Below are 24600 nucleotides of genomic sequence, written 5' to 3' on the forward strand. Positions count from 1 at the left end.
AGCTATTAAGTTGCCATCTGTCATACTGAATTAGACTGAAGAGTGTGGTACGTCTTTCAGCGCCATCAGAGCCGCTGGACCTTAAAGCCCCCGAAGCCGGTACACACTGGATGCTGGTGCATTGGGAAAAACCGAAGGTCCTGAATGGACCACTGAGTGGTTACAACGTGAGCTTCAGCCATGGAGACAGCCATCGACACGCGGTCACCACAGATCTGCATTATAATTGTACGGAGCTGGTACCCGGCACCTCGTATGACGTGTCGGTGTACGCATTCAACGAGGTGAAGTCTGTCACCAAGCGTGGACCCCCTACTTCGCTCCAGGCTACCACGCAAGCTGAAAGTGAGTGCCATAGCTTTTTAACTCTCTCTCAATATTAGCGTATCTTGAAATATATAAGGGTGGAATGCTAAGAAACAGGAAATAATAATAAATTTGCACACTCTGAAAGTGTTTCTGGAAAAAGCGAGCGTATCAGGCTCCACGCATGGTGCACAAGCCCGTAATTATCCCTAAACCTCAAGTGACATTCGGTACGCGACCAGAAGCCTTAGTATTTTTTCTAATATACTCGCTGACCAGCTGAGTTCTCATCGAAATTTTTACTATGTGATCATCTGGATTACATAGCGACTGATTGGTAGATAGATAATATATCAAAGAAACATCTAACCTATGCCAGGTGCCGTAGTGAGTGGGATGCGTAAAAATGTTGATCATATCAAATTATTTAGCCCGTACCTAAATATTAGGACACAAGAATCTTTTTTATTCTACCCTTTCCGGAAAGGCCAGATGCCAAACCCCTTACCTACGCCTTAGTAGCTGCCCATTACAGTCAGAGCATTGAGCAGTGGTAGCAGAGATTTACAAGGAGTAAAGTTCGCATGTTGCAGTATGCGATGCATAAAGGACAGGTAGGCTAAGGCATAATACCTAAATAGCTTGAAGCCGCTCTATTGTACGTGAAAGGTTCAGGCAACATCTGGTGTATATTGGTTACTTGAGCCTGCAGTGAAACAAATATAATAAACCTTGAAAACATTCACAAGAAACAGGGTCGACATTCACGCAGGTACTGCATCAGCATAAGAAGCGGTGCACTGATGTGATCAATATCGCATTTTAGTTAACGACAAAGTTTAGGAATATAAGTTAGCGTGTAGTTGCATTTTTCTCACGAATGGAGTCAATTTCGCCTCCTGTGACTCGCGGTGTTAGTACATCCACATGCATGGTGTCCAACTGAAGGTCCATTTAGAGTTTTTGCCGATTGCAGAATTTGAGTTTCGAAAGTCATTTTAATGCTTATTACGTGCTTCTTGTTTCTGCTCAAACAGCAGTCACTTACCAAAGTCAATTACGAGCGTGCCTGTAAGACGTCTACACTGATGCACTTCAGAATAAACACCCCCAAAATTGAGACACAGACAGCAGAAAAACAGAATGATAGAAGCGCCGAATATCATTTGGCTTACTGATTAAATCAACTGACAAAAAGGAAAAAATACACATAGGAAGAAAAGCCGCATGCTTCAGTAAGACTAAGCATCGGATAATGTTCAGACGTGTGGGCCAGAATGGTTACAGAGCGCAATTATGGAACACGGTTTAGGAGATTCTCCGGCGATTACCCAAACTGACTTTCTCCCAATTCCTTCAACCATGTTTTTATTTATTCTCTCACTGTTTTTTTTAATACCTGAGGACAGAAAAGCACTTCTTATGAGTTGTGAATGGGAAAGTATTCATGTCTAGTTGAACGCCGCTGAGCGGTCTTTCCAGTTTCGCGCTCCGAATAATGTTTTCTAGTTTTGCTACGGAGTTTGTTATCGAGTTTTGCGATTAAATTGGTGCGGGTTATTGCCAGAAAGCAGCAGCAGCCTGTGGTGCAAATGGTGCATGGCACTGATGTCCTGCGCGACGACAGACCGACGATTGAAGCAGCAGCGGCCACCAAGACCGGCACGCGCGCGCAGCAGCTAAGCCCAGTGAGGGTGAGGGAGAGAGAGAGAGATACGGACCACGCGCCGGCTTCCGAGAGCCGTCTTCTCTCACGTAGGACCTGGCGCGCTAATACAGAAGCAGGTGTTCCGTTTCGCCCGCTCTACTTCTTCGAGGCGTGCTCGTGACGGGGCATCGCAGCCAATGAGAATTTAGGTGCCGTTTCGTTGCTACAGACGCCGTCTCTGTCACTCAATGCGCCATTTGATGATTTCGCATCAATAAATGAGTGGATAGTCCGTACCTGTGTCGTGCCATTTCTTCTTGTGTGCGTATCATAAACTGTAGTGCTATTTATAACCATGAACTCATAGGAAGTCGCTCAGCGTTCAATCTCATTAAGGGTAGACTAAGCACCCAGAGTGAAGAGTTCGACTAAAACACGCCTGGTGAGGAAGCATATTTGAACGAAAGTAATGTAAAAACATGGTTTTACAGCTATTAAAATTCAGGCATACTTAAACTGAGGACGACCTCATGTATATCCTGGATTTTGAAGAAGGAACCTGTATAGGTTCGGAAACTTACAATAACTTATGTCTTAATCTGTGACCAGAAGGATTTGTTATTCGTTTTTTATAGCACACAGTTTCATAGGTGAATCCACAAAGCGGGGAATAGGAACCGACAGATAAGTAGTCTTAGAGCACCTAACTGGCTACATTAAAACATTCAACTGCATGAATAACAAAGCTTTGATTTTATTCAAAATACGTCAAACTGAAGTCTAGGTTGACTAGGATCATGAATCAGAACATTATTGAGAAAGCCTTTTACCATGAAAACGTGAAATCTGCAGCTTTAGGTATAATCAGAAGCACCTACATGACAGAACTTTCTCAGTAATTGTGGCGTTCTAATTCAAATAGATTGGGATTGACTCTACAGGGAGAGCAAGTAGCCAAGACATATCTTGCCGATTATTAATGCATCCAAATGTCACCAATAAGCCATATTGCGACTTTCCCGATGGTTTTCTCAGAGCAGGTTTGGTACGGGGCTCAAAATTGCAGGACGATCTTGGTATATATCTGACATAGCGCTCAGGAAATGACATAATGCTCCGGAAATGTAAATCAAACTTACTGCTTTAAATTCTATGCAAACTGAATTTTTTCTCGTGAATTCGTTGTATTCAATTCCTGTATATATCTGTTGAACTGCCGTGAGCAACTTCTGTGTAAATTTAGAATCGAGAATTGAAATAAGGAAGGAAGGAAGAAAACCTTTTCTTAGAACCGCCTATGCATAACGTGGATATACATGACATCGCATCACTAGAATGCCCAAGTATCTCATTGCAGAACCAATACGTAGCTTCTTACCTGCCTTCGTTCCATTGATCACGAAGAAATAAAACACTGCCGCATGCATTGGTTTAATTGCTCATTTATCCGTCTTCAACACTGCAAGTGAAAGTTACTTTGTAGGATTTGATGTTTCTCCTGCTGCAGATATTGTTTTCTTGCTTTTTGGGTGTAGGCTTGCAATAAATTTCCCGTTTATTCATTCCTCTGACATCTGTGTGACACACGTGATCTACATCTCTGTTTTTATTACTGGTCTCACTGGCCTTGATTGTGCCTTAATAAAAAGTGAGTAATAAATTCCCAGAGCAGTTCTACGCAGTGCATCACATCGTATCTTTTGATTTATTTTCAGCACCCGCTGGCCAAGGAGTTTCAACCGGCGACGATAGTCTTGGCGGTTGTCATTCCGCTCATTCTCATTATTGCCGTCGCTTCCTACTTCCTTTACAAGAAGTTCCAGAAGAGGACAGGGTACGTCTTACGTGAATATAAAAATAAAGAAAGTTCAAATGTATGGCACGCTAATCAACATACTTATGCCTCTGATGCCGTCAAATAATTCGTATAAGTATTTTTAAAAAAATTATGTGGAATTATGTTACACTTACGTACATGAAAAGATAAAAGAAAAGATGCAAGGATTTTCGACTTACTCCTGGAACGGAAGTAGACTGAGATTAAGATTGTAACGCATACGTAATCAGAGTACGAGAAGGGAAAGTATATGCGTGACCAGGCTTAGATAGAGTATGAACTTTTGAGGACCCATTGTGTTACCTATTAGAGATGAGAAATATTTATTTAAAAGGAAATGCGCTTATTTAAATAAGCGTTGTGCACACTACGCCAATAATTCTTCTATTAAGCTATGCGTTGTTTTTTTTCCTTTTTAGGGAACGCACACCTCTCAGAAGCGCTGAAGGAATGTAGGAGGAAGATGGATTCGAAATCAAGACACAGACGAATGAACGGTTACATTGATTGCGGAGTTCTGCGTGTGGTTGTGTTTGAATGATTAATTATTATGTAAATAAAAAGAATGTGAAAATAGTAATATGCCCTGAGTCGAAGAGTACGTATAAGCATTGAGTAGCGTTTGCGCAACAATATATGCATAGGAAATGGCAGGCTTATCTACGCGATAAATTCTACGCACTGCTTTCTTGCGCGTCAATTCAAGAAAGAACGCGTGTTCGGAAAACTTTTCAACGAGAACGTCAGTATTTGAGATCTTCCCTTATTTGAAATGATATAAACAGGATTCTTCGCATAGTGGAAGCTTTGACGAAGTCTACGTACGTTATTGGGAGCGCCCGATTTGTGCGCTCTGCTACAGTCCTAATCTTGGTCCATATAGGTTGAGCTAAGTATGTGGAAGATACTTGCATTTATTGAACTTACTCAGTGGGAACGTGGAAGAAATGTGCATGAGTGCCATTTCTTACCTTCGGGAGAGTTTCTTGCCCCCGCCACTCCTACCACTTATTTCATACCACGTGGTCTCCCTAGGCCAGTAGAACCTAACTGCAAAAGTATTTCGCATACTCAGTAGAAAATATCTGGAATGATGTTATACAAGCCTTCAAAATTTCAGCAGCAAAACTCGGCGCACGCCTCATGCCCCAAAAAACTTTACTCAAGTGTGGCGATGTTGTAGCAGTTTATTGACTGACAAGTCGCTTCAGAAGTACCAGTGCCCGGCAATATTTGTTTCCCCGAACAATAGCTGGAAGCTGCCTGGGAAAACGTAGTAATCAACTCACAGATGAATATGACAGAGCTACACTGCTAACGACAAAGAATAAAAAATTATATAAGCAATCCTTCTTTCGTGTACACTTCTAAGGCCCCAAATCTCGAAAGTGGATACAGTGGTGATAGCTCTAGTTCGGCTGTGAAACGAGCATGGCTTCAATGCTGCTCGGTGGCATTTTGGAAGCTGAAGACGAGGTATTATTAAATAGTTTTAAGGGATTTTTTTAATTAGCCGCTTGGACATTGTGTTTTATCATGGAACTAAGATCTGCCTTTTCAGGTAATCCACCTCAAAACGCCGAATTCCGCTATATGCTCCATGTTATTTCAATAGAGTCTGTTAGAAGTAAAGAAATCCATTGCAGATGTATGCCAATCTAAGCCACTGATGCATCAAAGACTGCGGAGCTGTTTAGGCCAGTCCTCAAACCGTTCGGTAGTCTAGGGGTCCGGTTTGCCCCGGCCCAAAATTCTTCGCAAACTCCGCTCTATACCTGGCGGAATTCCTTCTGTACTGATGAGCCTTTTCAAACGCTTAGTTGTACTTGAGCTTTGTATTTGTATAGTCAGCGTTAAAGAAGCGCATGTTGTGGCATTCTGCATCGGTTCCACCTACTCCGGCGTCATGCCTCGTGTTGTAATGGCCTCGTAGGGCTGTGTTCCTGGTATTGTTATTCCTAAATATTAACCAACGCCTTCCCACGCCACCTGCATTGCTGACGACTTCCAAGGGAAAGTTTATTGAATATCGCACGATAATTACAATCTGCCAGCTCCCAATTCTTTTCGACGTTTCGTCAATGTGATGCATAACAATACGATCACGTATACAGTCACATAACTATGCAGCAAGCATTTTGCCAAATGCATAAATAAACTATTCAAGATTTGGATCTCACTCTTTGCGAATCACAAAAGGAAGTTTATTTGACATTACAAAACGTAAATACACAAAACCACAAGAACTGCGACTCAGTTTTGCCTTCGCATAACAAGAAACTTGGGTTCAATCCACGCTGTGAAGGTCGTTGGATAGCGAAGCTGTAAACCACCCCTACAACAACTACGCATTGTGACGTGGCTTGAAATTATTCACATGACGACATTCACATGCACTTTAGCAAAGCATTAGCCAAAGACGTTTGAACGGCCAGCAACTTGGCTTGCGCCGGTACTTCGTGAACCTACAATGAGTCAACCAGAGACAAGCTAAATGCTCTTAACCTGGAACCGCAGTCGATCACACATGACGCAACAAAATCCAAACTCTGCGTCGAGAAAATTCTTCTTAAATTTAGAATTTGCACCCTTGAAACGATTGATTGCATTGTACGTTCTTCGCTTGGCCGCGGTTTCGGCTTCACGACATTCATCATCCTGCCGCGGTTGGCGCTTGCGCTTTGTCCTGGACGCGATGCTCATCCGTGGCACGAGCACAACACCGTTATTCAAAATGTCTTCTCTGTTCTCTTCACCGCTTCTCTTATGCATGCTGCTCTTCAGGGGTCCTCGCCACACCTGCTCCTAATTCCCATAGCAATGTCACAACACAAATCCAATGACTTACTAGGTGGGCCCTCTTCATATATGTGTAATGTATACTGACGTCACGTCCTGTGTTACAAACTGTGCTGTCACAAACCTGCATTTCAGTTTATATTTTATATGGGTAGTGACTTCATGACCCATGTCACAAGCGGATGTTGTTATCAATCACGGAACATCATGGCAACGCCAATGACGGAAATGCGCCTGGCGTGCCCATGTTACGGGTATTGCTATTACACCAAAAACCCTTATGTGTACAAGACTTTAGTGTCCTTTCATATTTGTGACAAACAGGACCCGCAAACATGTTCCTACCGCGAAGCAACAAAAAAAAAGGGATTGCTCTGACAATTGTGATTGATGGTACCTTCTTCAATCACCACTACCACTGCACAACCTGATAGCTGACCTCCAACGTGGAGCCGGAAAAACGCGACATGAGAAATGAAAATTGCTGATTACTAGCTGAAATTAGTCAAGCAATGAAGTCATCTGTTCGAGTAAAGTATACGCAAGGAAAGTTTTAGCTCATGACTCATGATGATTACGTTCAAAATCAAGTAATCTCAGAGTTAATGTTATTACGCTTTTACACAGGATCGTTGTTCCAAGCCCCATCAAAACCGCATTAGAGACGCGTCTACTAACCGAACGATGTTGCTCAAGTATGTTACTATCGCATAACGATCGTCGGAAACCTTGTCTTTTTTTTCTGAATAAAGTAATTATTTTATGAGGGCTTGTGCTACAAACGCCATTTTTTACCTTTTTTGGAACAGATGATAAAGCGGTTTCGTCGTGTGCAACATTTGATTTGGACGCTTTACAGCAGCTTAATTTTTAGAGAGACTAAGATCTAAAGTAGTAATCGTCATCCCTATACTAAATTAATTTCAATTTATCGCTGGATTGAAGTTTATTTTTCTTTTGAAAGTCGCTTGTCTCAGGTTCCCAAGAAAATAAATTTTGTTACCCGGCTATATTTTTGCAGTATAATGTATTTCTTTGCACAGCTCTCAAATGAATATTAGACTATTATTGCTTCGAGCAAAAAACAAACATAAAACGAAGCCTAAGGCAGTACCTAAAGCACACTTGATGCTGTGGCCACGGAATTATTTTATTTTAAATCAATGTTAAAATCCCATACATATCAATTTTTCCACGGGGCTCTGGAAGGTTTGCAGCAGCTTCGGCAAAATGGGCCATGTGATGTGCAATTTTACAGCGTAGTTTTCTTTGCCTTCGCTTCACAAAGATTCCAACAGATGTGTCATCTTTCAGTACCCCTCACCTCTCCCCAGTGCAGGGTAGTTAACCGGCTCAGTCTGATAAATTTCTCCGTCTTTCTCTTATGGCTTCTCTCTCTCTCTCTCCATAATGTGCGTTGGATTTGCGTACTTTCGTCTTAGGCTAGTGAGGGACTGAGCTTTCCCTCTCAAATCAACATTGCACAAATGACATTTGGATGCCTAGAGTCCTAGTCATCCATGATAAACACTCCGTGCTTTCACTGTGAATAATTTCAAGTTAACCAAACCCTGAGATTGCTATGGGGGCGTCTTGGACTTTCCCGAAAACCCTCCGTTTCCACAGAGACGTTGCGAAGTTTGAAGCTCTCTTAAGGTTGTACTCTATGACACACGAGACGGGCGATAGTGTCCCGGCTGACGCACACCAGCACAGAGATATCACTCCTCCACGATGTTGCGTGTGTGTGGCTGATGAGCGGAATGGTATAAAGAAGCACCGACAGATAGAGCGGCAAAAAAGGAGGACACCAGGGACGTTGATTTCGCTTCACTCGTGGCCTTGCTGCGAAGATGAAGAGAGTGGCGGCGCTGTTTCTACTGCTGTGGGTCAACTTTGAAGCATACTCCGGAAGCGTGGTAAGACATTCATCGCTTAAGCCGTCCGCGAATTCGGGAGGTCAGGGGTTATTACGACTCATATGAAGCAGGCGACGCGACGCAGGCTAGGCAAGTAGTGTGGTCGTGGAAATCTTAATCTACACGTTTCCACGAGCAGTTGTTTTTGATCCGTGACAATTTTTACCGAATACATACTTCGCATGCCGTATAACTGGAACTTGTGAATGCAAGTTTACGATAATATATGTATTATTTGTGCGCTGTCGCGCTTCCAACATTGGAAGTACTAAGTCTTTGGCCGCTAGCACAAGTAACCGGCTTCGGCCGCTAGTCGCAGGAACTTGTCACTCCCCGGCTTGGTAGGAAATGGGATCAAATGTACAAAGCGTCTTTCATGTAATAAATGCATCGTTTTTTGTAAATTCAAATATCAGACCTACATTTACGTCGAGTTGCATGATTCGTACCTGTCCTTCTTTTTCTTTCACGTGTGACGCATTACTTTTTAGTCGCACATGCGAACAGCGAAAGAAGTTGCTCTAGCCTTCGCAGCGTTGCGTGCTATCAACGAGTAGCCAACGGTATAGCTCTGGTGAGTTAATAGAGAAGGCCTGTGAATTCTACAAGCTGAAAGAACAAATACGAGCAATCCAATGACAAACGCAGAACTTTCCGAAAGCAGTGCAAAAACTAAGAGTCTAAACAGCCATGTAGTGTCTTCTATTTTCTTTATTCGTTAATTGCAACTATGAAGCCACTGATATTCTAATGAATCGGACAATTTCATTGTTGTTTTGTGAACATAAATTACTGCGACGACGTAGCGGTCAAACAGAAAAGGAAGGCTGTAACGCTGTTAGGAGCTTTAATGCCTTTTGATTAACATTAAGTTATGTGTACTTTGTAACGAAAGTGTACAAAGTCCAGGCCATTTTGAGCGGGTGCTAAAATGATGAGTTGCTACGCAAGGTATTATACTCGTAACTCCGACGTGAATTTTTGCCACACTACGGAGCCGACAACTTAGAGAATTATTTTCTAGCATGCATCAAACCAGATAAAATTAATAAATTTTTGTAATGCCACAAATGCTCAGCTTCGTCACAAGACGACTGGGTTTTGTGCTTTGGGCGGCTTTTTGGGAAAATGGTTTGTATTCTGACACTGCAGACATGGCCGGCTACATATTGAAAACACACAAGAGACTTTGGGAATTGAACGCAAGCTCCTTTGATTATTCTTGACATGATCCATACATGAACCTTTTTTCGCAGGCCTCAGTTGTACATCTAACCAATGGCGCACGCTCAAGACTATACAGGAGGGAAGTTTACGACAGCCCCACCAGCAGTAACGTTCCAAGGCTTCAAACTATTTGATCTCGATTCTCAATTTCCTGCCCTAATCATATTGCTTTTCGTTTATGCGTCGTTCATTTTCTCTTTGCCTGTTTTACAGCGTTACAGATCTCTGGTCTTGAGGCGACGGTTCACGGTGGCAATCGAGCAACTGTCAAGTGGGAGAATGCGACGGGCCCCGTCACTGGCTACAATATGACAGTTTGCCTTGTGACGGATTCGCCCAGATGCGAGTCAGTGAAAAGTCAAAAGACAAACTATGTACTTCATCACCTGGCGTCTGGTACAACCTACCAGGTCGACGTCCACGCATACGTCGAAGAAGGTGGCGACACCACGAAGGGCCGAAGCGAAAGAATCTTTTTCACGACAACGAAACGTGAGCAAAGAAGTTTTTTTTTTCTGTGTCAGAAAGAACCAGGGACGTACTTGGTTTCTCGACTATGAAGTTGTGCCTTTGGAGAACTTGCATCAAATTGTAAAAAAAAGGCATATGTTAGGTAAATTCGGGGCAAATGCGTGATTGTACGATGATATAGAGTTGAGCCTCGTAATGCCGCAATGAAAAATTTAAAAAAAGGTCTGTTCTATACATGGGCACACAAAAAGAAGTACGAGCTTTTCCAGCCGCAAACGCGTTTATGACGGGTATCAACCGTTGCAAACTTATCGCTCCTTAAGCTTGCGCGTATAGAGCTCGCTTGTATAGATGCCTCCTTTTTTTCCATGACAGTCCCAACCGTGGAGCAGCTGGAAGCTACACCGCTGGGATCCACATCAGTTGAACTCAAATGGTTACCCAGTCAAGATGCCGTATCGCACTTTGACATCGACGCCTGCCCCTCGGACGGAGGGGCCTGCGTTCACGCTTACACACCCAATGTGACCCACATCTTAGAAGGCCTGACGCCGGACACGACCTACAAGATAGAAGTCCGTAGCGCCGTGGAAGAAGAAAAGGAGCTATCATTTGGTCCTGCGTCTGCTGTCTCCGCTACTACAACTCTGCTACGTAAGTTGAATATAATTGAACAGTAACCTTGAGAATTGTCAAAGTCAGGTGATAGCTTCCCCGGTCAGACGTTTGTGATATGCTGCTGGGGACACCTATTGGTTAGATGTGTAGTTGAGAGTTGAGTGGAATATTTTCTGGCCGGCCAAATTATTGTTAGCCTGTTGGAAAAGAAGCAAGTTACTGGTCATGGTCAAAATAAAATGACGTTTGGGGTTCATGCGGATCACAAAGTCAATTTTGTTTTTACTATGGTCGGTGACTTACTTCTTCCTAACTATTGATTACTTAGGTTGCTCAATGCTATGAAGCGTGTTGGTGAAGTGACGTTGCATTGCGTCCTATATTGGCCCGTGGTTGAAACGAGATTGAAATCTTTGCCTGATGGGCCCTGGTAGCACGACAGAGCAGCCAGGCCCGTAACCAGAGGGATGTTTAGGGGTTTTTAACACTCCCCGAAACTGCTACAGCGGTGATATATTTTTAGTGCAGCCTACGCGTATAAATGAAAGCACTCAGGTGTCCAAAAAATTAAGCAGGGCAGTGAGAAAATTAACATACGCATGATAGAGGAAGCGCAGCACATTAGCTTTGTTTTTCTCCTGAACCACATGTTTTGTGTATCTCGAGCTGTTTGTTCAGCCTGAGAACTCATTAACGCTACGCTATCATTAACATAACTATGGTATGGTTGGTAAAAATGCAGAGCAAATGCAGAATGTATGACCACTTAATATTTGGTGGGCCATCTTCGGCGTAATCAGAAAATTCTAAACACATGGTTTGAAATCGTTCTTATTCGCGTTTCCGAGTAGACCTGTCTGGAAGAATTGCACCTCAACAACAAATGGCCTTACCTAATTATCTGGCCACTGCCGCATATATAGGCACTAAAATAAAACCCACACATACACCACATGAGTAGAGTAGCGCTTGTTCATGTCTAGCTTTTCAACTCTGGCTTCTCCTTCTTTCCTATGAACAACCTTCATGACCACATGTACGCACGCAGCCTTATAGCCCACACACGAACGCAAACACACACACAAGTACACTAGAAGGAAATGAATATCAAATATTTCAAAGACGAATCGAATACGATTAGTAGGTACGGAATATCGCATCTCATATCGAATAGCCAAACACAAACACACATACTTTTAGCGGGAATAGTTATTTCTCTATAAGGTAGCAAGTTTGTACTGATTAGTGAAAAAGAAAGCCAGCATACTTCTACTGACAATTGGCATCGGTGTTAAACTCAAAATCTCAAATTGCCTGTAAAAAAAAACTGCACAAACAACCTCTAAAAATCTTTAGCGCCTGGTTGTAAACGTACTTTTCAACAATGCATAGGTAATGTATGACTAGCTTTCCAGAACGCTAAATATTTGTTAAAAATTATTGATGCTGCTGAAAAAAAGCTGCTAAAACACTTTTATGGGTAGATATATGTAAAATAGCCCGTTCCAAGAAAAACATCACTAGTTGTAGCGTGAAAGATACATATAATATATGAATAGATTGCAAACAACACTAAATTACAGACTGCAAGCGAAAATCACAAGTTTTCATGTAGGTTACCACCGCAACACAGAAAACACAGCTTGCATTACCCATATTTTTTTTGTAACGCTAAAAAATGTTTGCGCTTGTTACACATCGGTTAATTTGCAATACTTTATTTAGCATACGAACAACAGTAACACGACTTTAACCAGTCGAGTGTCACGAAGTATTCCTCAATTTCGATATTCGAAAGCACCGCATAGTTTACTTTGGAGTACTAATACGAACAGCCAGTGTATAATATTCTATTATTTGAAAGTTCGAGTGTTCGCCCACCCCTAAAATGCCCATGTACATACATACTCACAGCACAGCCGACAAACACAAAGATGTACACACACACAAGCATGTATGCACGAACATCAAACATGATTGACGGATAAGGGCAGCACGCGAGAACCCATCCAGAAACTAGGCAAACGCCACTTCACAGTATGTTAACACATAGCTACCAAATATTAGCCACAACGGTCCTTGCTGTTTGTACCAAAATTGTCTCAGGCGAGCCAATTTTGTCCAGGTCACAGCTTTGTCAACTTTCCTGACTGAAGGTGAGCTGCGCTCATCAGCTCAGTCCGCCTCGTGCATTCCAGTTTCGTCTATAGAACACATTACTGAAGTTTTCGATTGCTTTCGTTATCACATGCTCAGATATTATTGCTCGCACACTGAGTTTGCGCTTGGGGGTACGTATTTTTTTCAGAGTTAGCTTTTCATTAGTATTTCGGGGTAGTGTAAGAAATAAAGAGATCATGAATTTTTTAGGTTATTTGTAGATAAATTTTGCAATATTTACATAGAATAAGAAATCGCTTAATTTCTTTACACATTTCATGCGAAAGAACTTGGATGATAAAGGCTCATTTAGGCGAACTATCACCCTCTGCTTATTTTTTCACTACTTGCAGCTGCCATTACTGACGTCGTTGTCAGGGCGACTTGCGACAGTTTCATCGTCGCATCATGGAACTACTCTGTCGAAGGCATCACTGGCTTCCTGCTGAACCTGTGCGCAGAAGGCCAGAGCTGCATAACGCGGTCGGTCGACAAAGACGACCGGGAGCACACGTTTAGAGTGGACGCCATACTTCGTTCATACACGCTGTCTATAGAGGCGTACCTGTGGAAAGGGAACGCCAAACGCTCAAGCCCTGCCGTCAATGAGTCGGTCACTTCATTTCCCGAAGGCAAGTGTCATACTGTGATACTCTAACTTTTAAACTATTTTTATGTTACATTTCATTAGGGCACAGCAATTTTTAATCTGTTACGAATTATGAATCTCTTAGAAGGACAGAAGTAGAAAAAACAAAGAGGCCGTGACAATTTCTTTAGCTTCATAAATCATGTTCATTTATAGCATAGTATTAGGAACAGTAATAAGAACAGGCCTGGAGCAGACAATATAGCAAGAACTGCATGATTATGGCGAAGATTAATAACGTGCGTGAACTCCCATTTCGAACGTTGAAGTTAGTACGTGCGAGTTTTGAAACACCGCTGAGAGACCTTTTATTTCTGACAGATGACATATTGGCCCATGCACTACGGCGATTCTTATGTTATCCGAATATTCGGTTATAAAGTTGAGCATGCGAACGCTATATGTGTACAGAACTCATATATGCTAGTTTTAACACGTTAGTGCGCGACTGAGAGAACCATTTGCATGGCCCGTTGTATATTCTTAATGTGGTTCAACTTAACTAGGCTCCACTTTTTACTGGAAAAGTTCTGAACGATTTTACTTCTTAAGAAGAACTGGGTTCTACGCAAGATAACAAGTTACAAGAAATGTCTTTTCTTATATCTGAATAGCTTACTTCTTTAAATTTCCATAATAAATAAGTGGAACGATGTTCCAAGGAAATAGCAGCTGTTGTTTGCAATAGTGTTTCTACATAATGAGTCATGTTTTAACTAACCAAAGAAAACTTAATCTAGCGTTCCGCAAATACGTACAGTCAACTGATTCTTTAACAATACCGAATCCTTAACAGCAAGATCTGCTGATCTCCTGATTATCTCTTTTGCTCTTGCGAATCTCGCGCTTCACGTCGTTAGAAGGCATTGACATGCCGGCCAGTTGACGCTCGCATGGTGTTCATAAAGAATTGGTCGACTGTACCTACTATGTTAAACATTCTTCCACACAACTGTAACTGGAACCATGATTATTTATGTGAGACGATGTCCAACACACATAAATATGGTTTATGTTAAAATGACTACAGACTTTTACTGCGCAAACTTATTATTGTTCGCCACGACGCTAACAGAATAACTATTGCATTTCAGTTCCCAGGCTGGATAGATTCGAAGTCGAGGCAATCTCGCCCAGCCAAATCAGGGCCAAGTGGTCGAACAGCTTCGACGTTGATGTCCGTATACAAGTCTGTGTGGCTCAGTCGGCAAGGAAGAACTGCGTTAACTACGCAGCGCACGGCACACAGCTGGGTTACACTGTCAGTGGACTGTCACCCAGTACCAAGTACACCGTAGAAGCGAGCACAGCCATCACTCTTGGCGTAGACACGTGCCTTGGGCTTGGCTCTACGAGAGAAGTGACCACGCTTACAGAAGGTACGTAACAATAGCCTGAGCATATATCGAGAGCATACTCTAAGCTCTGGTGTTGTCAAATTAAATGCAACTAGGGTGTCAAGAGGAATGCTTACTTCGGGGCCAACTCAAGATTCCCTATTCAAGTACACGTAAAAAGGCAGAAGGGCTGCTATCAAGCGACCACTGATTCAATTTGAATCGAATTTGGTGAATTGAGGGGACAAAGCGGAATCGTACCGACAGTAGAAGAAAAGTTTTAATTAAAGAATTTGAACTTTTTACAAGAGTTCTTAAATATAGGTAATAGAAAGAAAAACTCTGAAGCACAATGTTTACAAATCGGTAAACGCAACAAAAACAGATATTGCTATTTCGTTAGGTGCATTTGTTAGAGCATCTAAAGCACATGCGTGTGGTGTGCGGCTTTGTAGTTTACATGGAGTTTCGGACAACGCTTACGAGAGTTTTCACAAAAATTGTATTCACAGAGAAGTGGCATGCTTCACGACGGTGTATATCACTGGTTTCCACTTCGCATGTCTCAATGGGTGCACAGTTCATAATTGGAATATCTACTCTCATCAAATAAATTACAAAGTTATAAATATTGTACCCGAGTTATTTTTGTTTTCGTGAAATTTTCAGCTATTTCGCTAAAATATGTTTACATTAGCATTATTCTTCGTACAGTTGAAATAAATAAAATGCGCGAGAAAAATGAAAAGGATGAAAGAAAATGCAAGGCAGCCACACTCTAACAAAAGATATACGCGAGAGGAGTAAATCCTACGGCTTAGCGCACAGAGAGGTATAGAACTGCAGTAACGCTGAAGTAGAAACTCTATAGAAATCACACACCAAGAGCAACGACGTAGATAACAATACCGACGACTACTACAAAAGAACTTCATGGTGTTGTAGGATGTAATGTGACCCTTTCGCTGTTTGTTTCTACATGTACTTGGCGCTGAAGCAGCTTGTTTTCCTGCAGGCATTTATTTAATTTATTTTTGATAAAGAGTCGCATCACGATCTGGCCACGAACATCCGCAATATTTACCCCCTTCAAGAAATTTGTTTTGAAGTACAAATCCGGCTTGAAGAAAAGAATGAAAAAATGTGTTGAAACGTGGGATTATGGTTCTTTTTTCATCAACTCTTTTTTTTTTTGCTTTTCGTTCTAGCTCTATGTAGGTATGACGACGAGCTGAAGCAAACAATCAGGGAGATCTCCGACAACGTGAGAGCGTTGGCTCGACGGCGAAACAGGGCGGGCGCGAATAGGAAAGACGACGCCATTGGCGCGAAATGCGAACTCATAGAGGCCAAGTTGAGGACGTTGCCAGAGAAGGACCTGAACGACTGCTTCGATGACATTGACAACCTCATAGAGACCTACAAGAGAAAAACAGCCGACCTCAGCTCACAATAGACTTGATTTCATCGCATCTCCACAACCGTTTTTTTTTCTCTATTATGTATGTCATAAACGCTTGTTTTACTAACTTGTCTTGCCTCTTTACACCAAACTTGTAATGAAACAAAGAAAAAATCCACGCATCTCCACGAAGTGAATCATGACGAGTGGGCGAAGCACTGGGCATCGTTCCTACCGTAAATCACCCGTGGCATTGCCTACTCGCGCGTGTTCTCTAAGCCTGTCGTTCGGACAGCGTCCGCTTCATATCCAGTGTTCGTTTCGTCCCTGTTGCGTCTTGCAGTACTTGGCGCATGAAAAATGAATACACACAAACTAGCCCAATTCATGGCTGTACACAATGCATATTTTTTTCAAGAATTCTTGTGTACATTTCCTTAAACTTGTTTTTCCTCCTCAATACTTCTCCATCTACGTTGTACCGCCACCTGAGCACCTGCTACATGGCGTGCCACCTGGTGTAATAATGCGCAACTGCAATGCAATTTGTCCACGTACTGACGCTACGCGGCGCGCATTTCCCATTGCGTGTCTCCTGGCGCGCTAGGCCGCGTTTATAGGGCATTTTTTTTCTTTTTTGCTGCAAGCTATCAAGTTGTTGCCCGTTTTCTTTTGTCTTCGCGAGCAAAGTGACGCATTCCTCCGGACTGTCATGCAAGTACGACAATATAAAACGCTTCCCGAGTTTGTGGTATCTACCACTGAGATTGTGAGTGGCATAGTGACAGGATACATGCGCAAAGTTGTTTTGTCGTTTAGGATGTTGCACGCGCGTTTTGCAATGGACTACTTGAGTCCATTAAGTACAAGGAAACTTTGTAAGAATCTTGTGGACGCGATAATACCGTTGCTAATGTACCGTTTACCACACTGTGCAGGCCCAGAACAGGATGTTTCAAAGCCTGTGGAAAAGATGCCCTTCCTCTAGACCCATATGGTATTCGATTCCTAGCAGTTGAGAGTGAAGGCATTCCTTTTGATGTAATCATGCTCCTGGGCCTCCACAACTTGTGTAAGACGAGGATGCAACCCGGCATGCTGGTGTCAATACACGGCCTGTACGTGAAAACTTTATTGAGAGTTTGGTGCTCCTCAGAGAAGCTTATAGGGCTCTTCCGGACTTACCCGACTGGAATATCTTATTGGGTGAGCTGGTGAATCTGAAGAAACTTTAGACCTGTCGTGGTAGTCGAAGTGTGGTTGCTGCGTTATTTATCGTTCTTGAGAAATGCGTTTGAATGCCAAAACAGGCAATAAGAAAATTAAAAAAAGCTGGCGTGGCTCAGTGGCAGAGTAGCTCAATCCTGCGCATAGGGCCGGCGAGAACTGGGTATTTCTTTTTCTCATTCCCGGCGAATTGCTGCTACGGACACCGCACACCGGTGGCGGCGGACAACACCGCCAACCGAAACGGCTGTTAGAATAACTTCATAACAGTCTAGGCTGTAAAAGAGAGCCGCATTATGTAGGGGAAGTGAATGGCGCATTGCGTCGCCATACCTGACATCGTGTGACGTCAGCAGTGTGACCTGACGTGTGACATCGTGTGACTATAGAAGCGGTGCTCTAGTCATTGGTCACATCTTCATTAGGTTCTATGGAGTACCATGAGTACCTGCCTATCTACGTCTCACTTCAGAGCGCTCACCCGGTTTGCTGTCTATGTGGCGTTTCTTGTACCTTGAAGCACACTCGCTGTCAGCAGCACTTAAGCCTCTTGACGCTGTCCTTGCGCTGTCTTTGCGAAAGGCACCCGTCGCCCTTAACAACCTTGTTACGGTTACGTTCAAGCCAAACCTGCCGGTCTAACTCAACATACAATTGCCCACATTTGACTGCTCATTTCCAAGTCCTCTTGAGAAGTTTAAAAGGCCATTTAACAAAGTAACTAAGCTTTATCGTCACGTCGAACACGCTCCTATAGCGTTAAGAAAGCCGGAGTAATAGTACGACTAAAGTCATTTGCCTCTATATTATAGTTTTGTTGTCACCTTATACTACCATAAGGGCGCTGCGACAGCGCTTCTAAAAGCTCAGTCGAATACGCCATAAGCTTCCCTACGCGCTTACGCCAGTGGAGGTGCTCGGGATGAACGAGCAATAGTGTTTCGTCTTTCTACCCCCTTTTCAAAATATAAAATATTTTAAATACCCAGGTAACCAATCTTCTGGATTGAGCTATTTCACTTTCTTGTTCTAAATCATTAGGTACACCTCGTTTCTATGATATCGTGTTGTTTCTTTATTGCCATATTAAAATCTTCAGAAGTTCAGTGGTCTGAACAAATGCAACGTGAGTATGACAATTTTGAAAATAACACAAATATTAGGTCGCGAATTAAGTCATATTGTACAAAGACACATTTATTTTAACACTGCAGTATAACTGCCGCTCACCTGTTTCTAATTAGCCGAGGGAATCTGTAACGAATGTACGGGACAACCGCTTTATTTCCCCCATTTGTGACTTGCATTTTCTTTTCGTTGTGTAAGTGCAACGAAAGGTAGTACACAAGCAATACAAAAATAAAATTCACGAAGAAACTCCTCTGGAAGTTGTCTAAGTATGCGTAAGCATTGTTCCACTCTCTCATAACCACGCAGCCCGGTGTCATTATCAGTACTATGACACTTGATCCGGCCTGTACAAACGACAGCGCTGCGGCGAAATGAACTGGAGCGGACGGCGGCGCAAGGCGCATTGATGACGCAAGCAAAGCACTGCAGGTGGCGCCGATGACGTTCCGATCATCGTAAGCCGTTATCGCTCTTTAGCGCCTTGTCCATCCGTATCGAACCAATATTAACTGTGACGAAAAGGCTCCTGTGGTGGCAAGGGCCGAATAAACGTACTCTGGCATGGCCGCGTGGACCGTATCTTGAAAGCGATCGGCGAAGAAGCGGACAGAGTGTGCCGACTGCTAATAGCTTCGCGCGCTTTGTTTTCGCCGCTTCGCGTTGTAGAGAGACGCTGCGGGCCCATATCTTGAAAGCAATCTGCGATTGGGGCATGGTGCAGCGTGTGCTGAGACCTTCGTGAGCGCTGTGTCCTCGCCGCTTCATTCGCGTTGAAGCGACAGGCAGCACGAAGGTAAAGTCGCTTGCCGCTGCGGTCTCTATCTTGAAAGTGATCGTCTTACGAAAAGAACGGACGGGCGGACGGACGGATGGATGGACAGTTTCCTCGTTGGGTAAGCAGAGAAATGCTTACGCATTTAAGAATGAGACTCGGTCGTAAGAGCAGAGTTGACACAATGCCAACTTTCCAGAAGATAAATTTGTTTCTTTTTTTTTTCGTACCCCTGCTATCATTATAAAAACTACAATGAGCAACATATGCGGTGACTGAATAGGCATATGATATTCACTGTACTTTTTGTCGTGCATGCTGTTTCCTACTCGAGAGCCTTGATATCAACCTCCCGCTTTTCCTTCGAAAACTTTGACGGTGCTACGCGCATAAATAAGAAAGGTTGGCGCCAGGTTGACTGTTGCTCGGAGCATCCGGATTCGATAAGGACTGCGTCGGAAGCGCGACCCATATTCAGAGATAGCGACAACCTTTTCTCAGCGAAGATGGGGGTTGCGAAACAGAAACAGGTGTGATGCGCGGAGGCTGTGACATTGAATAAATGTAGCTACAGCACTAAGGTATCTAAAACGTGGAGTGTTAATTTTGTAACAATTGCAATCGTTTCTTGTGTTGGCAGATGGGCAAAGCTCAGGTTCATCAAATCCATTCAATGGACTATTCACGCTGAAATTAATGCTCCTTCCTGCTAAGAAGTATGATTGAGCATGAACTCCATGACGACATTTGTGCTTTTATCGACGCATTCTTATCGCCTCAAAGGGAACTCACCGAGTAGAGGATACTTCAGTCGGCATGTAAAGGGAAAGGTCACAAGGTGACTCTTACAGATTATATTTATCTCGTCTTTATTGCAAGCCGCCATGAAAATGTTAAATAAAAATACGCAGATATAACACACATGATGTGAAGAGAAGCTTTACTAACGCGGTTAATTCAATATTTTACAACCGACGGCAATGCGTAGAATTTTGCTCACTTTCCTTCTATGCATCGTGCAGTCTCATGAAATGCTTACGTTTATCCACCACAATGGTCACAACTTTGTTGTCATAGCATTTCTGTTTATACACTGCATCGTTCACAAGCTAAGCCGAAATGCAAACTTCAAATTGCGCAAATGCACAGCGTCAGACGTATACGCAGCATTGTCATAAGCACGAAGGACTTGTGAAGCTTGTTGAGTGAAGAATGTGGATTGCAGGCGAAGGCTGAAAAAAGCACGATACCTATCAAGCATCATTTAGGGATGCTGTATCTCGTATGCCACAGTGAGACATAGGTATTCTGGAGGCTTGGTCTGGAACGAGCACAGCCCCAGTGGCGCATACAAAGGGGTTTAATCAAAGCTAAAAGAATAATTAAGAAATCCTCAATATAATTCCCCCTTCATTGACAGACGGGAAGTGCTTTAGAGGTGCCTGTGAATTTGTATTATATGATCAGGTTATATGAAGGAAGTTAGTTGGATTTTTTTTACGGCGAACAGAGATGTGCATACTTGGTCAGCATCCAAAGGTTATACGAGGAAATTTGCTGGTACTTTCATCTATTCTGTGTGGATATATATCCAGAAATGTAACCGGTTAGATAGCGACCGACCAAGCAGTAACGAACAGTCAGGCCGCCACACCGAACCGGTAAAAGTGAGCGAAGAAAGTTTGGCTTTGATATATTTTAATCATCATAATCATATTCAGCCTATATTTATGGCCACTGCAGGACGAAGGCCTCTCCCTGCGATCCCCAATTACACCTGTCCTGCGCTAGCTGATTCCAACTTGCGCCTGCAAATTTCCTAACTTCATCACCCCACCTAGTTTTCTGCCGCCCTCGACTGCGCTTCCCTTCTCTTGGTATCCATTCTGTAACCCTAACGGTCCACCGGTTATCCATCCTACGCATTACACGGCCGGCTCAGCTCCATTTCTTCCTCTTAATGTCTGCTAGAATGTCGGTTATCCCCGTTTGATCTCTGATCCACACCGCTCTCTTCCTGCCGCTTAACGTTACGCCTAACATTTTTCGTACCATCGCTCTTTGTGCGGTCCTTAACTTGTTCTCGGGCGTCTTTTTTAACCTCTAAATTTCTTCCCCATATGATAGCACCGGTGCGGTTGAATGCAATGATTGTACAGTTTTCTTTTCAACGACAGTGGCAAGCTTTCTGTCAGTATTTGGCAATGCCTGCCGTTTTAATGTACGTTTCATTATGTTTTATTGTACGCCTTCAAGTCACAGCCTGCTTTTCCAGTGTCGAAGATCGAATACCGCGCTATATAATATTGCCGAAATGTTTCAATAGTAGTTGAAGGACTTAGCCGAAGAGGACGAAGATAGATATCGTTGGCTGCAGGCGGATCTTGCCCTCCAAAACTTGCTGGCAAGTATTCCACCTGAGCGCCGGCGTTCAGATCAGGTTAAGAAACGTAAAATTCGTAGACACGTTATTCGGCGCGTCGTCATCGATAAATTCGGTGCGAGACAGGTGAACAAGAGGACGGGTACGTCCAGGTAAAGGAGGACGCAAATTAAGCCCTCAGATCGTAAGCCACCCGGAACACAACACCGCGTCGCGGCTTCTACAAAAGTTAAGTGTTGTAGTAGTTCCCCTGAAACGATGATATGGTGTGTGATCTACAGTTCCTAAGTGAGGCTCATGGCCGATTCATTTTAGGGGGTTGTGTCGAGAGGGTTGAATTTCAGTGCATAATTTATTGGCATAGATGCTTGTGTCAACCGTTGTATTCCTATTTTCTAAATAAAATATTTTTCTTTGATCCCATTTTTTTCTGAGCCGTGATAAAGCTGCTTCATCCCAACCTATTTTAGACGTCAGCAAATTTACGAGTTTTGATTCCTTTAGAAAATGGTTTTAAACAACTTCGAAAACAATTTATGGTCTCCAAATGACCTAAAAAGGCTCACACGACATGATGTCCACCTGTTCACAACCGCCGACATATATGTCTCGATGGCGCCCAACGTTCCTTAGAAAATTATTGTGTTTAATTTATCTGTGACATCCATTCTTTCTTGACTTACCACAACTTTTCAGTAAGCCGTGTTGGTTGACGTGGAATGCATGGGGTACAGGGCTCCCTTTTGGGCCCCCTTGAAATTCACTGTGTTTGCAGGTGGTGTTATGTTAACGAGATGGGTGGAATGTGGCAAGCTTCCGACCCTGCTACACTTCATAGGTCATGACCAGTGGGAGCAGTTCGCGGCAACATTCGGCACGCCTGCAGGCACGCCGGTAGGCACGCCTGCAGCACGCGACTCTCCTCTTTCTCTAGGCTGAACATTTTTCTGAACAAGTTAACCTAAGGGAACCTATTTGAAAAGAGACTAGGAGTGGACCATCTAACGTTGGCATGTGTTAATGAACTAGCCCACCTTTGTTTTGATGCGGCTTTAAATAAAAGCGGTTTAAATGAAAGCGGCAAGATGGACAAGAGTCTCCGTAGATGAATAACAAGAAAGACACAATTTTGTAAGGATGCTAAAGTTTCAAACATCATCGTCGGCAAAACGTATATATAGGCATATATATAGTGAATATGACCCGACAGACAAAATCGCGTCATTCAGTGCCTGCATTAAAAACTGGTGTAAAGGGGATTTCTTTTGAATGCGCAAATATTAGTTTTGTTTTCCCTTCACGAGTAATAGGGCTTATTAACAAAAAAGAGGCATTACGATTGCTTACAACCAACGTTGGGTATGACGCACTGTTCCAGAGTCCAAACTCGATGTTTCATGTGTTTTTTTCTTTCTTCAGCGTTCAATCAGTGGAAAGCACCAAAGCTGCATGTGTTGTCTGTTGGTATCACGTCTTGGCCCTGGCACAACAATGATTCTTATCACAGTTGCTGTAGCAAGCTGATAATTCGTGTGCCGATAGACAGGGTTTCGAGTCCAGTAGCTGTTCTCTTTCGGCGTTTGAAATGGAAGTCGACGTCGCAGCGAATCCCGTCAAATTGCGTGTATTTTTGTGCTTTGTTGCACTCTGCTCGAATATTGATAAGACCGCGTTAACGGTGAGAGTTACCTTTTAGAGTTTTTGAGTGCCGTTGAAGTTATCTTATTCCAGTGCTGGAGCATGTGTGTCGTTTTTACGTGCATTCGCATGAAGTTTGTGTTTCACTTTAGGTTGCAGCCTACGTTGACGATAGTGTTTCCAGTGGATACTCTGACCACGCGGGTGAGTAAAATTTATTTTCTCTTCAGTGTACCGCTCGCACATCTGAAGTAGTCACACGTAAGGTATGAATTGCAAAAGGCTGGCTTGTCGGGATAGTTGGTTCATTTTAGAAAACCTAGGAGCGCCAAAACGTATGACAGAGACAAGACAGATACCACACAAGCGCTGTTTTAATTAAAAACTGTCTATGTTTATTGAGTCGCCCAATGAGATACGTTCCATAACAACACGCAGTTTACAACGTCACGACAGATTATCGAAAACAATACGCAGACAAAAGGGTCGGAGAAAGAAAAAAAAGTAGTTTAGAAGAAAAGGAGAGAATTATAAAAGTTATGCATGTAGGGGAAATGTTCTTGTCATCACGCCGTCTACGAGCCTAACCACAAAGAAACAGCGGGTCTTAGCCGTGCATAGCATGCCTTATTATTGATTAAACTATGGCAGTGGCACATCGACAAGAACATTTTTATGCTGAACTTATCTAACGTTTTCCTTTCCTTATTTTCATTATCATTTTTTCTACCGTTCTTGCTTGTGTAGTGTTTTTGACAACCAGACGTCATGTGACTAACCACGTGTTGTTATGGAACTTACGTACTGCCTGACACAAGAAACAAAAAATGCTGCTAGTAAAGTAACGCTTATGTGGTGTCTTTAATATTGTCACGTTGGCTGTGTAACTCGCTGGGAGAGCTTCGTCAGACCCCGGAGAAATTGTCACGCTGCACGGCGCAGCCGAAGGAAGAGGAAGTAGAAGGGTGAGCGAAGAGCTGGCCGCTGCCCGTTGGGCTTAGATGAGCGTCCTGTCCCTTGCGCCACACTAACCATGCATCATCCTTGTAAATAAACCCATCCCATCCGTCACAACA

General features: G+C 43.1%; 2 protein-coding genes across 2 annotated transcripts in view; both read left to right on the plus strand.

Moving 5' to 3' along the window:
• The window catches only part of LOC119464246 (uncharacterized), a 124295-nt gene that overhangs the window by 38536 nt on the left and 61159 nt on the right, over positions 1-24600 (plus strand). Inside the window, exons 11-20 of the mRNA XM_049655424.1 lie at positions 61-345; positions 3670-3788; positions 4211-4232; positions 9950-10228; positions 10583-10861; positions 13339-13617; positions 14729-15013; positions 17362-17445; positions 22662-22780; positions 23677-23728. Coding sequence (XP_049511381.1) covers positions 61-345; positions 3670-3788; positions 4211-4232; positions 9950-10228; positions 10583-10861; positions 13339-13617; positions 14729-15013; positions 17362-17445; positions 22662-22780; positions 23677-23728 — 1803 coding nt within the window. The remainder of the gene's footprint in view (positions 1-60; positions 346-3669; positions 3789-4210; positions 4233-9949; positions 10229-10582; positions 10862-13338; positions 13618-14728; positions 15014-17361; positions 17446-22661; positions 22781-23676; positions 23729-24600) is intronic.
• LOC119463884 (collagen alpha-1(XII) chain-like) lies at positions 8375-16496 on the plus strand. Its single transcript, XM_037724704.2, has 7 exons — positions 8375-8509; positions 9766-9841; positions 9950-10228; positions 10583-10861; positions 13339-13617; positions 14729-15013; positions 16180-16496. Exons 1-7 carry the CDS (start codon positions 8444-8446, stop codon positions 16425-16427), a joined length of 1512 nt encoding a protein of 503 aa, XP_037580632.2. The 5' UTR covers positions 8375-8443; the 3' UTR covers positions 16428-16496.

The sequence above is a fragment of the Dermacentor silvarum genome, chromosome 9 (assembly GCF_013339745.2).
Source record: "Dermacentor silvarum isolate Dsil-2018 chromosome 9, BIME_Dsil_1.4, whole genome shotgun sequence".
Taxonomy (NCBI): domain Eukaryota; kingdom Metazoa; phylum Arthropoda; class Arachnida; order Ixodida; family Ixodidae; genus Dermacentor; species Dermacentor silvarum.